The sequence below is a fragment of the Rhopilema esculentum genome, chromosome 11 (assembly GCF_057945365.1).
Source record: "Rhopilema esculentum isolate cy_ngs chromosome 11, ASM5794536v1, whole genome shotgun sequence".
NCBI classification, from domain to species: Eukaryota; Metazoa; Cnidaria; class Scyphozoa; order Rhizostomeae; family Rhizostomatidae; genus Rhopilema; species Rhopilema esculentum.
Window position 1 is genome coordinate 8120038 of NC_142825.1, and position 17662 is coordinate 8137699.

The 17662-nt window shown below is 37.9% G+C and overlaps 1 protein-coding gene across 5 annotated transcripts in view; it reads left to right on the plus strand.

Annotated features, from left to right (window-relative positions):
* LOC135693991 (protocadherin Fat 4-like) overlaps positions 1-10246 on the plus strand; it is a 95694-nt gene extending 85448 nt beyond the window's left edge. For all 5 annotated transcript variants that reach the window (XM_089111620.1, XM_089111621.1, XM_089111623.1 and 2 more), the window contains exons 18-32: positions 101-373; positions 620-1063; positions 1227-1794; positions 2015-2802; positions 3204-3686; positions 3935-4062; positions 4258-4373; positions 4797-4867; positions 5395-5542; positions 5717-5767; positions 6103-6201; positions 6496-6515; positions 7155-7247; positions 8782-8943; positions 9285-10246. In XM_089111620.1, coding sequence (XP_088967746.1) covers positions 101-373; positions 620-1063; positions 1227-1794; positions 2015-2802; positions 3204-3686; positions 3935-4062; positions 4258-4373; positions 4797-4867; positions 5395-5542; positions 5717-5767; positions 6103-6201; positions 6496-6515; positions 7155-7247; positions 8782-8943; positions 9285-9433 — 3593 coding nt within the window. In that variant the 3' untranslated portion in view covers positions 9434-10246. The remainder of the gene's footprint in view (positions 1-100; positions 374-619; positions 1064-1226; positions 1795-2014; positions 2803-3203; positions 3687-3934; positions 4063-4257; positions 4374-4796; positions 4868-5394; positions 5543-5716; positions 5768-6102; positions 6202-6495; positions 6516-7154; positions 7248-8781; positions 8944-9284) is intronic.
* The last annotated feature ends 7416 nt before the right edge of the window (positions 10247-17662 follow it).

The window sequence follows — 17662 nt, forward strand, 5'->3', positions numbered from 1 at the left end:
TAATAACCATTTATTGCATTTTCTCAAACTTGCTTCTTGCCTTTATGCGCTAATTTCTATCTCAACATGTCTCTTAACTATGTTTTTATTGGATTTTCAGGAAAGATCTCGTTGATAGTTCCATTGAATTACACGCAGCAGAAGATGCACCGGTTTACTGTCAGAGCTAGAATAGGTAGCGAGTACTCGGATGCAGTTGTTGTAGTGAATGTACTCGATGTTAACAACAACTGTCCGGTGTTCAGCCAAAGCGAGGTCTATTCAAGATTGACAACTCCAGTTGAAAGTGGTACTATCATAGCAATCAATAAAGCGAATGATGCCGACAGTGCTCCGGCACTTTCGTACAGCATCACTGCAGGAGATGCAGGAGGTATTTCTTGCTATTTGATCGTTTCTTCTGTTTGTAATAGCAGCCAAGTACAGGTTACAATTATATTCTTTGTGAACATTTGAAAGCTTGAGTTTTGACTTATATCTCAATTTACTCTATTTTCGCATCAAAAAGTACTGAACGCGCCCAATTGAATGATATCTAACAAATGCATATAACTGTAAATGATTCAATATATGTAATTCAATTCAATTTAAAACAAGAGATATTCTTTATTCTCTTCAGATGATTTCTCAATCGATAACATGGGAGTGATTCGAACGAAGAAGCGTGTTGTAATCGCAGGCTCAAAAACCTTCAACCTGACTCTCTCTGTCACGGATGGTGTTTGTACAGCGCAGTCTAAAGCAGTTATTATCATTCATCTTGATACTATGTTCACTGTTACACCGTCCAAATGCCCAGTCTATTGTCCAGCTTGCCCTGTTTGTACTGGTGTACCAGTTGTGACTACCTCTGCTCCTGTAACATGTCCAGTAACTTGCCCAACCTGCCTGGCACCATCCAACTACATGTTTAGTAGGGCTCAGTATGTCAGAACACTTCTTGAGAATACCACATATTCAAGTGCCATTCTCCAAGTGCGTCTTGTTAGTGGATCTGCTGCTGTTAACTATAGTATTGTACAAGCAGATGCTTTGGAATACTTCCGGGTCAACAGGACAACAGGTGTGATATCTTGTTAAAAATTTTTGTTGGAACAGTAAAAGTAACATTGATAATGTAATTATTTTCTGCGATAGACGATAAGAGTTCGTCATTAGAAACTCGTAGATTGATAAAAACCTTGGAAACTTCAAAGATGTTATAATGATTTGATTTTGCATCACAGGTGAAATCTTCCTTGTGAAGGAACTCGACTTTGAGACAGCCAAGCGCCATCTTTTCAATGTGAGGGCAGAGTTCGCTGGTGGAGTCTTTGGCAATGTATCCATCGATATTTATGTCCAAGACATTAATGACAATCACCCATACTTCATCACTGCAACATACGCTGTCCAGATTCATGAATACACGATTTCTGGTGCCACTGTTGTCCATGTTCTGGCTGGAGACCGTGACACTGTGAGCACTCTAACAATGGCGATCGACAGTGGAAATACGAACAGCTTGTTTACAATCAACCCAAGCAATGGAGTAATCACTTTGGCCGCTTCCCCTTACCTCTACACGCAGAATACCTACACCCTTCGCATCAGTTTGGCCGACAACGGAGGCTTACAGGCTGGTATCCAGGCAACAGTGACTGTCACTATCGTGAGAATAACGGCAGCAAAAGCAGGCTGTAAGCTTTTTGGTGCGTCATCCTATATCACTGGGACATTGGCCGAGAATGTAGCTGTAGGGGCAACTGTTGTCTCTTTGACTGGTACACCAGTGTCTTCTAACAGAAATATCTTGTAAGTGAAAACCCTTTCCTAGCATGGTATTAACCTGTGTCGATATTGTCTGGTCAGGTTTTGATTCATTTGCAAGAAAAAAACATTGCGTTGTCATGATAATAATTTTTGGTCTATTATTTCAAACATTTTGAAATTGGCATCTCTTTATCGAATGTTTGCTTAGTTTTTACACCGTAAATATCACGCTTTAATCAAGTAATGTTTCACACGTTTTCAGATATTCAATTGGTAATCCAGAAGGTAATGCATACTTCCAAATCAATGCGACCGGAGTAATAACGACGAAAGTCTCATTGGACTATGAGAAAATGACGTCACACATTATTGTCGTCAATGCCCAAGACCAAGTGACTGGTATAACCAGCATTGCATTTGTCGTAGTCAATGTGACAGACGTCAATGACAATTCACTGGTTGTCACTGGCCCATCTCAAGTAACTGTGTCAGAACTGGCAAGCAGCGGCTCATACGTCACAACAATCCGAGCGACAGATAACGACGCTGGTACCAGCATTTCTTATTCTATTAGTTCAGGCAATGCCAATGGGTTGTTTTTCATCGACCCTGTGACGGGTATCATCACCCTGAACCAAAGTTTAAACCACGATTCGGCACAATCTCACAGCCTAACAGCTTGTGCACGAGACTCGAACACGGGAAGTCAAGCTTGTCATTCGTTCACCATTGCGGTTGGAAACGAAAACAACAAACAGACTGTATTTGCCAGCAAGGTTTACACTGCCAGTGTACCTTTGAATACCAGCATTGGAACAATAGTTACTACAATATCAGCAACTGATCCTGATGGCATGGGAGCTGTTAAGTACAGTCTTGATGGAGCCGTTGCGAATGAATATTTTGACGTCAACGTTACAACTGGAGTGGTCACATTGAGAAAGTCCTTATCAGGTGCTGGCTTATCGTCGCCCATTGTGATCACCGCCTGTGCAACAGATGCTGCGAATCCGGCAACAACATCTTGTGTCCCTGTTGTATTTGATACAGGTTTGTAAAAATACAACTGCAGAAATACTCTTAATCATTTGGTTTGATACTACCCTGTTTTGTATTCAAACTTTTTCTGCGTCATTTCTAATCTTAAAGCTTCTTGGCTGGCTTGAATGCCTCGATTTCTCAGTGCAGAACTGAAGAAAACACGCATACATGTTTTGGAATCTATTTGCCTTGCAGTAGAGTTTAACATACGATACAGAAGCCAATTGTCAAATGGCCTGTATTCATTCAGGAGTAAAATTAAAGAGTTAATTATCTTACTGAAAGAAAATCTTGTCACATGCAGTCATATCAAGAAAGAAGGACAATAAATAAATAAATAAATAAATAAGTAAATAAGTAAATAAATAAATAAATAAATAAATAAATAACGTTTTGTTTTTACTTCACAGGTTCTTCTGTTATCATCCAGCCAAATAACTATCGCCCATACTTTATACATCAATCATACAGTGCCGTAATTAACGAGAATGCCACACTTGGATCCATTGTTCTCATTATTGCTGCAGCAGATAACGATACTGGTGCATCCGGTGTTATCCATTATAATCAGTTGCAGGGAGCTAACGCCGACTATTTTGCAGTGGACGGTAGAACGGGAATAATCACAAACGTGAAATCGCTAAACACGTCATCAGCGCCAAAAGTTTTCTTCTTGACAGTAACCGCTCGAGACCACGGCACGCCTGCCAAAACTTCATTGCTCGCAGCTAACATCACTATTGCCGTTCTTCATCCCCAGTATAACAACAATTCAATCACGACAGTAACCGCACTTACAATGCAGATTTCTTTAACAAAGGACCCATTTGAAGACTCAAAGATAATCAAGTATGAAATTGTTGCTCAACAGTACGAGGCGTCAGCGACCAATTGTAAGTACAGTCGTTTAGCAAGAGCTTATTCTTTCCATTGATTTACTGTGATCACCCAACTCCACCCTTTGGTGTCGACTCCGCATCAGACAAGTTGCCTGTCGCTTGCTAACGCAAAAGTACTGCGTATCTGCTTAACATAGTTTCGCTCTTCAAAGAATTTGTAGTATTTTCATAAGTGAAGATTGTTCATTTGTTTTTACAGCCCTTTGCATACTTTTATTGTATTACATTTCTTTCGTTTTTAGTCAATGAATTGACAGGAATGCACACAGTTTCGTGGTACCAGGTTCATTACATACCAAATACATTCCGGTATCGAAGATACGTCATTGCAACGATTATCAAAACAAACTCAAAGCGAAAAAGAAGAGCTGTAAGTTTCACAATCCACATTTCAATTTATCTTATTCTTGCAAATTAAGAATGCATTTTTCATAAAGAATTACAGATTAAGCTATTTCACTAGCAGTCATTTCTTACTTATGAGCAACAGGTCAGTTAAGATTATCTTACAATTTGTACGTGTTATCAGCCCATTAATCACTCGTTTATTTCGATATAAACTTAGATTCAAGAGACTTCAAACAGAGTCAACTTTGATGTGGGTACTGAGAAGAACTGCCAAAGTAAAACATTAGAAAGCGATATCTGCAATGGACCTTTGCTACCAGGAAGGTTTTACAGGTTAGTTGAAAACATTTTCTTCATTCGTATGAGCTTTTTATCTCCTATACGTGTCTGCAAGTGTATCTAATAGACCTCAAAGTTTATCTCTTTTTCCACTAAATATGTCTCAATTGTTGAAACATCAAGGCAAGCAGTGGTTTGTACCAAAGTCTTTGTATTAAATGAACTGAAGTCTTCAATGCCAAGTGATACAGTTCGAGTTAAGACTTTAATGTACTTGTTAGTGATCATCTTGTAATAAACTTTTTGCCTGGCATCATACTCCTACTAAACCTAAGTACAGTCTTTCTACTTACAAAGCCTGAATTATTTTCACAGATAGATTTACAGCAAATAAATGAATTTTTCTAATTTAATGAAAATTCTGATTAAGAAATTAGGATATTTTGTGCATTATTCTCTCTTTTCGATTGAATTTAGATTCCAACTCGTGGGCTACTATGTCAACAACCAACCTGTATCTGGCGCATTTACCGAGCCGAAAGCAACAAGTATGTCCTATATTGTTTTTTCTCGTTTACAGAAGACCTGAACAATGGGATTTTGACCACTAGTATATCAACTTCTGTTTACATGCATTTAACTGTTGTTTTCTTTGTTAAAAATACCTATTGTGTGTGGATACGTCAATGGCTGGGCTCGCCGACTACCAACCAAAGCATCTGGGGTTCGAGTCCCTGTCATAACCATTTGCCACGTGATGAGAATTGCCAATTCCCCGTTATGCCAGGCGTAGGAATCACGAGGTGTCAACACTGCTCGATAGCATTTTTGGTGTCTTACCTTGGAAGATAGATAGCATCAAATACAAATGCTATAGACATAAATGTACCTCTCATCTCTTGTTTGTCTTACCAGTTTTTTCATTTCTTCGACAAATTCGCTGCAACGACTTGCATTCTTTTTTCGGATAAATCATTTTATTCGAAAACTCATGCAAGGATGCAAAGACATCACTGGTTTGTGCATAATTCATTGTTTTACCCTGCCTAAACTTCACTAAACATTTTCTTTGCAGCTTTGGCATCCGTTTCAACTCAAACCGGTGTCGGAAACAGTGCTTACGTTGCAACGTACTGGATCATTGGACTCGTTGTGTTGTCCTTGATGTTCTTCATGGCTGTATTGGTCATCGTCATAATTTTCTGCTTCAAGCGAAAGTACAGGTAAATATTTAATGACAACAACTCGACAACAACATTATTTAACGAAACAGCTCTGCTTTCGCTGCGAAGCGCCTAAACTCTCAAGCTCACAATTATTCTTATCTGTTCCATAAAGATGTTTATCTTGGTTGTCTTTATTCTGTACTCCTTATAAGTAACATCTCTATTTTACAGGCACTATGACGTCACTGCAAAATCATTTATCAACCCAATGTATACACAAACGTAAGTGAATTCTTTTTATGTCACTGAGCCTCTACAAACCCTGTTAAATGTCATGGCAACATCCGTTGCCAAAGTATTCATTCAACAAAATTGAAAGTTATACCTGACAGGAGTCTCTTGAGAAGAGCAAGACTTTGAATATGGTATAAAACATTTTCAGTTAAGTGAGAGGAGTACTAGTGACAGATCATTAAAATCAAGTTTACTTTACCAAGAATTTTGAGTAAATTTTGCAGCACCTTAACAGAAAACGTGGAGAAGAGTGAATTTTTTTGAGCATAAGAATAAAGGCTGTGCAATGGTCTGTTGTTCACATGCAATTTTTATCACTGTAGGAAAAAGGTTTCAGATACAGAAAACTTGAACTTTTATGCAAGTGACACCACAGATGGCTATGCCGTAGCTGGTACCCTGAAAGAAGAAAGACCAAAGAGGTACTTTGGACCACTTTTGCTCATGAGATCAAACTTGCTTCGTGTTCAGAATGTTTTCCCTTATTCTTAAACATATAAATTATTGTAGTTTTAGATAACAAGGGAAAGATCTTGCTGGGACATTTGTTTAGTCCAAATTACCCTTTAAATAAGACATTGGTTAGCTAGTTTTTTTCTTCGTTTTCTGATAGTTTCTTACTTTGTGCATTGTGAATTGTTTCTTACTTTGAGCGTCAGATATACTGTTTATCTTGTCATTAATGAAGATTTAATCATTGAATTATCCTTTTTCAGCAACCCAGTTAATCCAGAAGGTACGTTTTTAAGCAGATACATTTTTTAGACTTTGTTAAAAGTTTGCAGTTAGTAGAGAGTGACCAACCATATAATTTTTCACAATGACTGTTCATTTTTTATCTCTTCGATAATTTTTAAAAGATGTTGTGATTTTAAACGATTTTCAATTAAAGGCAATCGGCAGATACTAAAATGACTTTAGCCATCTGTCAATCGACTATTGGCCAATCAGTGAGCGTGGTACCACTCACAGGCCTATTGATTGGTTAGTATTGATTGACAGATGGCCTAGCCAGATAAAGGCACACTCTCGAGCTGTAAATTTATCTATCAAAACAAAAAGTGTTATTCTACCAAAACAATGCCATAGCTCTGCTAAAGTTTAAAATTGTGTTGCCTGTGCTCAGCTAAGTTGTACATCGAAATTCAACGCATAAAAGACTAACAGGCTTGGCAACAGTGTGTCTTTTTGAGTTCCTGTCTTTTACCTTTTCGGCTTTATTGAAATTGTGCATTTTGAAATTTCGGACCATCAGCGTATTTTTTACAAAAAGAGCCGATATTTGCATCTTAGCATTTTAATCAGTTATGTAATGCTCAATTTTCTTGTGGTTTGCTAGCGGTTATTGAATAATTTGTTAATATTTCTTGTTTAGAATTTGAAATGATTGACCAGCAGCCAATCACGTCAGAGCTTGGAATTACCAATACATTTACAAGTAACCTTGGAACTACCAATACATTTACAAGTAAGCTTTAGTGAACAGTGATTTTTCAATTGAACTTCAGTTTAATGTCGTTTACATATTCCTTATAAATTCAAAGATGTTGATAGTACTAATCCTCTGGCCACTCGGCGTAATTTGAAAACAGGGCCTTGTCTGCAGGGGCGTCGTGACCGGGGGTGTGGGTGATGTCACACCCCCCCCCCCCCCCCTCCACCCCCAATAGTATCTCAATAGAAAATCCGCTCGGTGGAAGAAACGCTTTAGGTATTTCAGAAACCTTCAAGCCATAAAATCAATAACGGATCAAGCAAAGGCAGTTGCTCCGTTGGTTAAATATGATATTCCTTGACACGAATGAAGATAAACAAACTGATGATTTGAAGATTTGAATATTTCTTGTTGGCACTTAATCCAAAAAACCAGACCCACTTTAGGTAAAACTGTGTCTTGTGTCCATTTCCTCTAGAATTTCTCGGTAGAAGCGTCAACTGCATTTTACAATGAGCTCCAGATTTTTTTAACATTCAAATGGCATGCTAAGATGGATTCAAATGGCTTAAAACTGACAACCACTGCTGCTTTAAGCTTTAGAAGTAACTGACAACATGATATTTTTTAAGACCACGGCGAATTTTTCCCAATTGTTCTTATCTGCTGCTCACTTTGTTTGCAAGAAAAAGAACTTTCAATAGGATTAGGAGGATTTCTTTAGTGAAATTTGCTAAAAATAATGCATTTTCCAAGGAGCTGGAAGCATCAAAATTCGAAAATTGTCTGCTCCTTTGGCGGCAATCATGGCACCGCCTCGGGTGGTAAAAATATCCTTTGCCCGTCACGATGTACAGATTTGACAAAACTATTAGGACGTCCGTTATTATCGTTTAAAAATTAAAGTTGCGAATTATAAACAGAGCTAGATTGACCAAGTGTATTGCAGAGGTTTGTGGCAGCAACTAAAGAATTTCTGACAATGATTTTTAATCAGGTTAATTTGTATTGCCTTGCGACAGCCCTGCTTGTCTGGATGGGCTAATTTAAATTGTATATTTTTCTTTCTATTGAACTTTCGGGTAGTAGTCAGCCGTGTTACCGCTATTATCCTCTGACTCTGGAAATTTCCTGTTCAGCTTTGTTAATGAATCTATGATTACGTTAAAGCGCAAGAATTGACTGACTTTGATTTGGCCGTTTAATTCCATAATCTGTTTTACCTTCGTCTCAGAACTTTCTGCAGAATCCCCCAGAAATATCTTTAGAATGTGACAGAGTTTTGCTGTACCCTCCAGCTAAAAAAACTGTGCATGGTGCGAAAACAAGCGCGCTTAATGTAGCATTTAAAATAACCCTGGAAGGCAATTAGAGCTTCTACTTGAGATTGGTATGCCGCTAGCTTTGTCAGAGGTGTAAACTATGGTGATTTTTTTGAGCAAGAACTATCATCAGTAGGAATTTTCCCCCTTAGGAAGACGTATGTCCGCCACCGAGTTCTTTAGCACCTTGATTCTTTCTTCTATCAAAGTTTCTTCTTGAATTTTGATTCGTTAAATCATTGTAGATTACGAGACGATATCAAATAATATCACCTTTGAGGAGGAGAACCCTGAATGGGTCTCTATGGATATCAGCTTGAAGGTTGATCCTTCCGGAAAAACTGACCCTGTTATCATCACGAAGGGCGAAAGAACATCTGACAGTGGCAGCCGAAAAAAGGGTTCGGGTAGGCCAACACATCTGTTTTTCAATTGATAAAAAATGTATATTTTATGAAAATTGGTATGGTAAGATATTCTATTAACAGCTACAAAGATTTGAAAAATTATCCCATCCTTGATTGAATAGAGATGTTTGATAAATATTACAATAAAGAGTATTCAAGTTAATGTAAATGAAAACTTTAACCAGGGGTATATTGCAATTAAAATGAAAATGTGGTCAAGCAAAGAATAAACATGGGGGGCTCAGCACATAAGCTCCACCGTCCTGAATTCTAGTGTTTTATTTTATTTCTACAATGCTACTACTTTTTAGTCACAGTGGATTCTCTTTTTTAAACTGTAGTTTCTTCATCTGGAAGTGATGGACATCAACCTCAGCATCCACAAAGAGATTATGATGAAGTCCCATTATCAACTACACCTGTGAAAATTTCTGTTCTCTCTGATGAAGATGATGGGTATGATGATGTAGAAGGGATAACGAAGTTATAAATGGATTTGCGATGAGAAAAGCTTTAGAGAGTCTTTCAGTAATCTGACGAATCGCATCTGCAGGTCTAAAAGCCCAAAGTAAATGACACATTTGAATTTTTTAGCAAGTCTTGAATATAATAGTAGTTTTGTAGAAGTTTTTTATTTTTTGTTCCCAGAGAGACTTGAGCGTTATCAACGTTGGGAAATTTTCTTATTTGAGAATTCTGTATTTATGTAACAAATATAGCGATGCCAAGACTGCTTGTTTAGAGTCGTTTTAGAGACTGAAGCAAGTGTAAAAAAATCCTTTAGTTTACTTTTGGTTTGATACATCGATAATCAAATTTATTTATAAATGCATGAATACAATTATAACTCTTAGCCATTGATTTGTACTTTCTTTATGAATGCCATGAATGCCATAAATTTTAAGTAGCGAATCTTCTGACTCCCTTAGTTTTTTCACAATCCTTTAAATAAAATTATCAGTTTTCTGATATTGGTGAGGCCTGGATAGCCATTCAAAACCTCAGTACCTTCAGATATGAGCAATCATGAGATTTGCATCATCAGCTGACGATTTTAATAAGACTGTTTTTCTAGACTAATCGTTATACTGACAGAAAAATTTTAGCTTTTTTGCAAGAATTTTGCAATTTACCTTTTCTAAAATTGCTACTATAATTATTATAATCATAATTGGTAAAGTGGTTTTTGTAATACATTTTTGCTTTGCTATATATTTAAACAGCACATATCAATAAATTTTGTTACAACTATTTTTGTAATTCGAAATATGTTGTATTTGCATCCAGTAAATCTTTTTCAGGACATGTGGTTTCCTTCTTCAATTGTTAACTCTTTTACTAACTTAAACAGATCGTTTACCATATTTTTTCCTTCGAGCATGAGACTACACTGAAGGGGTTTTGCTTAAGATATTTCTACTTAGCTGATAACCTTAATGAAATCCTGGAAGGAAAGTCACCTATGCTCAGTCGTTACTCGTTAGTCACAAATTTTGAATAAAACTTGTTCACCAAGATATTGGAAAAATCCGGCGAAAGAAGGGGTACCCTGTCACACATTAAACGTAATCAAATTTCATTTAATCAAGCTGTAAATTTTGTGCCGAACGAAGGTTATTGTTCGCATTGCTCTCTCGATCTCAATGATATAGAAGCACCGAAGGCGCAAGATATCTAACTTGCTGTTTTCAACTGAGGCAAAATCATTCAGGCGGAAATACTGGCAAAAAGACGATCCTACATAAGGACTCAGTACGGGAAATAGCAAGGCGGACGTTTTTGAAGTCATGTGGAGTACTTGCGCCCGCGATTACGTGCCGCCATGACCAGCGTCGTGCATTTTCCCCCTATGCTGCCGACCATGCCACTGCCCTATGCTGCTTGCTCCTTGCCCAATCCAATGATATAGAAGCGCCTAAGGCGCTAGATGTCTAACTCACAGGTCCACTGTGAGGCAAATTTGTTTACTTCCGCCATTTTGAATAGTGGCAAAAAGGAACTTGCTCCATATCGAGCCCTTATAAATTTGGTAAAAGTAAGGATTGATTTGGTTCACTTCTCTTTCGAACACCGATGTGAAACTTGGTGAGTGGCCTTATATTACACTTAAATTTATGAATTGATGTTAATATTGGAAAAAGAAGCCGTCGTTTGCAAATTCCAAGCATTTACGGTCGCGGTGCTTGCTGTGGTGTTTTCTGTCTCTTCGAAATTCCAGAAAATAATTATTGATCTGTTTTAAAACGGATCCAGCGACTATGTTTAGCCACTAATGCATAATCTTCTTAACACATTTGTACAAAGATGTGATTTAGTTACTTTTTCTTTGTTTGTTTACAAAAAATGCTATGGAATATCTCGGCCAAACTCTAGAAAAAGCCGAAAATATGTCATAATTCAATGCTTGGATATTAATAACAAAATCTAAATATGGTAACCAATTTTTGATTTTATATCATCATTGATATTTTTAAACTATTTCAAAACCACACTCAGGGACGGTCTGGCGTCAAAATCGCAGGGTGGCTAGAAAACTCAAGGGCCCGGTTTAGGGCGTGGCGGGAAGAATTGAGCCACACCCACTGAAAATGTGGCTTAGAATACGATTGATTCAATAAAAATTGATAATAAAGCAATACGCTAAACAGCAGCAGTATATCGACTTTAATTTGTAAATTCGGACCCAATTTGATCCATACCTTTCCTCTCGTGTAAACAGGCTTTAAAATCCCAGGTAGAGTTAAGAATCAGGTCAAAACTTATTTAAATTCTCAGAGTTTCAACTCTTTTCGAAGAAGTGCAAATTAATCAGCAAATTGGCCAATGACTTGCTCTTAATCAAGTGGAAAGTGTTCTCTTCTTTTGAAATTATCAGTAGCGCTGAATAATCTTTCAAAGGAAACTTGGGTGCAGCTAAGTGTCATCAAGCATCTATACGCGTTGTAGAGAGAAGGGTATGCTGCTAGGTGCATGTTGTATTCACTAATTATTTTTATAGAAACCAGTACTCGGGCCGAGTCAGCCCGGGCAGAGGCGAGTCAGTCCGGGCCGAGCCGAGTCCAGATCAACCTTGGCTAGGTAACTTTGTGTTCGCACTACAGAAAATATTACTTGGGTTCACTCTACCCCCTACCCAGGCTGAAACAAGGTTCGATAGTATAGTGTAGACAAGACATTTGACATTCATGACAGGGTCATACATAAATGATATCACCTATAATTTAAAGATTTTTAGGCCCCCTGCCCCCTTGTGTCACCACCTCTCTGAACCCCTCTATTATATTGCAAATGACGTCACTTCTTACACTCCCCCCCCCCCAGCCCTTCGCTATACATTCATTTGGAAAGGAGAGCAAAGCAAAAAAGCATAATTTCTTTTTTATCAAAAAATTTGCAGATCTAATGTTTCGAAAATTATATTTTTGATAAGTTGCGAACATTAAAACATCTCTGAAAGGTACCTTCTTAAGCCTGCCTCGTTTGGGATTTCTCCAGTTCCGAATTCCCAGGAATATCCTTTATTTATGCTTCTTTTATGCAAATTTTCGTCCATAATTTTGATTCATATTTTATCTAAGTAATCAAGAAAGTCAACAAAACTGATTTCTCTACGACGTCCGTTGCTTCAGTGTTTAATCTATAGAAACTAACAGCTTTTACAAATCTCAGCGCATTTCAAAGATATGGTGAAATTTTTAGGCAGCTACTGCGATCGGAGAAAAATAACTCACAGCGCTGACTTACAGCTAAAATTCAACTATACCCACAAGAGGAAAAGATTGAATGGTGTAACCTGTTGTTTAGAATGCATTGAGCATGTCGTGTCTACGCAAAATTGAACTGATAGAATGACTGATAATACATTTAGAAAACTACAATATAGGTATAAGGAAGAAATAATGTTCAAAATAGCTCAGAAAAGTGGAACAAAATTCACTTGAACTCTTCGTCCGACGCTTAATAATGAAAGCAAGTGAAATTATTTCCAGTTGAAAGCCCGGTTTACACTACAAACAGCTACCGAGGTTCAACCTGTGTTGTGTTCACCCAGGGTAAACTCTGTTCAATTTGTATTCAAAACGGAAAGTGGGTCTAAACTTGGTTTCCAAACGCAATTGTGAGTCAGCCCGGATTGAGTCAACTGTCAACTCTGATTCTTTCTTGAATAATTTTGAAAGGTTTTCTGCCGAACGTTACGTTTCTTTTCACTTGCATTTTTTACCTCCCCTTCCTTTCTCTTCCTGCTCTCTCCCATTGTTTCTAATAATTTCCTTCTCATTTCTTCAGCTTTTTCCATTTCTGCTGTTTGTTTTTCTTTAACTTGCTGGGATGCTGCTTGCTGATCAGCAATTGCTGCATCAAAAAGCTCCCTTATCTTGCAAGGAGAAGATGTTTTTCTGTGCGCTCAAGATTAATTCCACTTGGACTTTCTTCTCTTCTATTTTTGGACTTTTTGTTGGTGAAAATATTCTGGAAGCGATTTCTTACTGCTCTGCAGGATACACCAAATTTTGGCCTTTCTATCTGCATACAATTATCCAGTTTTTCTGCACCCATCGCTTCTCAGCCTACCAGAACACGGCGAAATTTCCCGGTACGCCCTTGCTTCGAGTTATATTTTTCAAAGAACTTTCGAAAGGCAATTATCAATATTCGCACAGAACTAAAATTGATTACAACCATCAATAGACCTCTCGAAAGAACGTTTGCATAAAAGTTCGCCGTGGTTATGGTTTCGGCGTCATAGATTTTACAGTTTAGTTTAGCTTCACCATTAAATTGAGAAAAACTATATCAATGATTTATCAAATTTCCATCAGTTTTTGCTAGTTCCTCGTAATTGTATAATTTATTGAATGGTTTTCCGAAATCTTCAAAAACGCCCAAGACTTGTGATTAACCTAAACTTGTGACCAGCGCAAATTAGTTTCTTCACTTATGACTAATGCGAATTATTTCAAATTCCTGATATCGAATAGCCGAGAGGGTTCTCACTTTTGAAGCATTAACTGAGTACAATCCTATGTACTTTCCATTCAGAATGGTTGTATCTGGATAAAATTATCGATGCGTTGGCAGTTGGGTTCGAAATTATCGAACGTTCACATATTACCTAATCAAAGATGGAGGGAGGGGGTTCACACAAATGTTTACGGTCATAATGATCAATAAATGATGCAAATTAGATGATAATTTAGGGGGAAGAGGATTTTTCCAATGTTGCCTATATTTTGTTATGTAATTTGTGCATGTTCCTTTCTTGAATGATAATGCTCTTTCCAGGGCCTATTTTAGTGTGCAGTATTACACACTTTGTGCAGTATTAATTTAAAAACGTGTAGTATTGATTTCGAAAATGTACAGTATTGAATTTTGGGATTTGTGAAAATGTCTATTTGCGGCTATCCCAGATTCCTGCTTTGTTCACAAAATGTGAACTTTCCACTTGATTAGGAGCAAGTCATTGGCCAATTTGCTTATTCATTTGCACTTCTTCGAAATGAGTTGAAAACTCTGAGAAATTTAAATAAGTTTTGATCTTGATTCCTAACTCTACATGGGATTCTAAAGCCTGTTTACACGAGAGGAAAGGTATGGATCCAATTTGGTCCGAATTTACGAATTGGTCCGAAAGTCGACGCCAGACCGCCCCTGGTTTCGAAGCTGCTTATATCTTGGCCATAGTGCTGGATCTCTCTCAGCCCGTCTCTTAATATGGTCTCTTTCGCCCATCAAATTCTTGATGCTTGGAGAAATCCATGGTACATGTGCATGCCCCGTCTTAGCGGTCCTTTTTTTCAACGGGGCATGCACATTCAAGGGAGCGAGAAAGAGATGGTAGAAATTGCTAGCCATCCTATTAGGGCCATCCGATCTACATGACATAGCCATCTCCCAGTCACGGTCATAATTTTTCAAACTGCATGACTCTGTCTTAAATTTCACGTCATTGACATTAACTCTAGCGTTTAATTTTCTAATACCGTATGTCATATAGTGGTCTGTAATACCGATTTTTTCGACCGATACATTACAGAGGTTGTTGGGTCTGTTTGAAGAATGGTGATCTATTATCTAAAAAGTTTTATTAGACTCTTTATCTTTATTTTAGTTAAGTTAAGTGAGCTTCTGCTAGAGGCCCAGAGCATCATAGGGCAACTGATAAATTATTAATGAATGTTCTATCTTCGAAAAGATCAAATTACGAAATTTACAGCAATGCTGACATTTACAGGAGATGTTTTGTTTTTGGTTCTGGGAATTTCGATTTGTTTTAAGTTTTGATAAGAGAGTCTTTCCGGTGGTTATACGAGAATTACAATACATAAACTCTATATCGAAGTGACGAGGAAAATTCACATTTTGTGAACAAGGCAAGAATCTGGGATAGCCGCAAATAGACATTTTCACAAATCCCAAAATTCAATACTGTACATTTTCGAAATCAATACTACACGTTTTTAAATTAGTACTGCACTAAGTGTGTAATACTGCACACTAAAATAGACCCTGGAAAGAGCATTATCATTCAAGAAAGGAACATGCACAAATTACATAACAAAATATAGGCAACATTGGAAAAATCCTCTTCCCCCTAAATTATCATCTAATTTGCATCATTTATTGATCATTATGACCGTAAACATTTGTGTGAACCCCCTCCCTCCATCTTTGATTAGGTAATATGTGAACGTTCCCATACCCAACTGCCAACGCATCGATAATCTTATCCAGATACAACCATTCTGAATGGAAAGAACATAGGATTGTACTCAGTTAATGCTTCAAAAGTGAGAACCCTCTCGGCTATTCGATATCAGGCATTTGAAATAATTCGCATTAGTCATAAGTGAAGAAACTAATTTGCGTTAGTCATAAGTCTTGGTTAATCACAAGTCTTGGGCATTTTTGATGATATCGGAAAACTGTTTAATAAATTGTACAAATATGAGGAATTGGCAAAAAACTGGTGGAAATTTGATACATCATTGATACAGTTTTTTTCATTTTAATGGTGAAGCTAACTAAGCTGTAAAATCTATGACGCCGAACCATAACCACGGCGAACTTTTATGCAGACGTTCTTTCGAGAGGTCAATTGATGGTTGTAATCAATTTTAGTTCTGTGCGAATATCAATAATTGCCTTTCAAAAGGTTTTCGAATTTTTTGAAAAATATAACTCGAAGCAAGGGCGTACCGGGAAATTTCGCCGTGTCCTGGTAGGCCGAGAAGCGATGGGTGCAGAAAAACTGGATAATTGTTCGCAGATAGAAAGGCCAAAATTTGGTGTATCCTGCAGAGCAGTGAGAAATCGCTTCCAGAATATTTTCACCAACAAAGTCCAAAAATAGAAGAGAAGAAAGTCCAAGTGGAATTAATCTTGAGCGCACAGAAAAACATCTTCTCCTTGCAAGATAAGGGAGCTTTTTGATGCAGCAATTGCTGGTCAGCAAGCAGCATCCCAGCAAGTTAAAGAAAACAAAAAGCAGAAATGGAAAAAGCTGAAGAAATGAGAAGCAAATTAGTAGAAACAATGGAAGAGAGCAGGAAGAGAAAGGAAGGGGAGGTAAAAAATGCAAGTGAAAAGAAACGTAACGTTCGGCAGAAAACCTTTCAAAATTATTCAAGAAAGAATGAGAGTTGACAGTTGACTCAATCCGGGCTGACTCACAATTGCGTTTGGAAACCAAGTTTAGACCCACTTTCCGTTTAAAATACAAATTGAACAGAGTTTACCCTGGGTGAACACAACACAGGTTGAACCTCGGAAGCTGTTTGTTGTATAAACCGGGCTTTCGACTGGAAATTATTAAGAGTCGGACGAAGAGCTCAAGTGATTTTTGTTTCACTTTTCCGAGCTATTTTGAACATTATTTCTTCCTTATATCTATATTGTAGTTTGCTAAATGTATTATCAGTCATCCTATCAGTTCAATTTTGCGTAGACAGAATATGCTCAATGCATTCTAAACAACAGGTTACACCATTCAATCTTTTCCTCTTGTGGGTATAGTTGAATTTTAGCTGTAAGTCAGCCCTGTGAGTTATTTTTCTCCGATCGCAGTAGCTGCCTAAAAATTTCACCATATCTTTGTAACGCGCTGAGATTTGTAAGAGTTGTTAGTTTCTTTAGACTGAGCACTGAAGCATCGAACACCGTAGAGAAATAGTTTTGTTGATTTTCTTGATTACTTAGATAAAATATGAATCAAAACTATGGACGAAAATTTGCATAAAAAGAAGTATAAATAAAGGATATTCCTGGGAATTCGGAGCCTGGAGAAATCCCGAACTAGGCAGGCTTAAGAAGGTACCTTTCAGAGTTGTTCTAATGTTCACAACTTTAAAAACATAATTTTCGCAACTTTAGATCTGGAAAGTTTTTGATAAAAAGAAATTATGCTTTTTTGATTTGCTCTCCTTTCAAAAAGAATGTATAGCGAAGGGCTAAGGGGGGGAGTGTGAGAAGTGACGTCATTGGCAATATAATGAAGGTTTCAGAGAGGTGGTGACACAGGGGGGCAGGGGGCCTAAAAATCTTTAAATTATAGGTGATATCATTTATGCCCGGGCTGACTCGGCCCGGGCTGACTCGGCCCGGGCTGACTCGGCCCGGGCTGACTCGGCCCGGGCTGACTCGGCCCGGGCTGACTCGGCCCGGGCTGACTCGGCCCGGGCTGACTCGGCCCGGGCTGACTCGGCCCGGGCTGACTCGG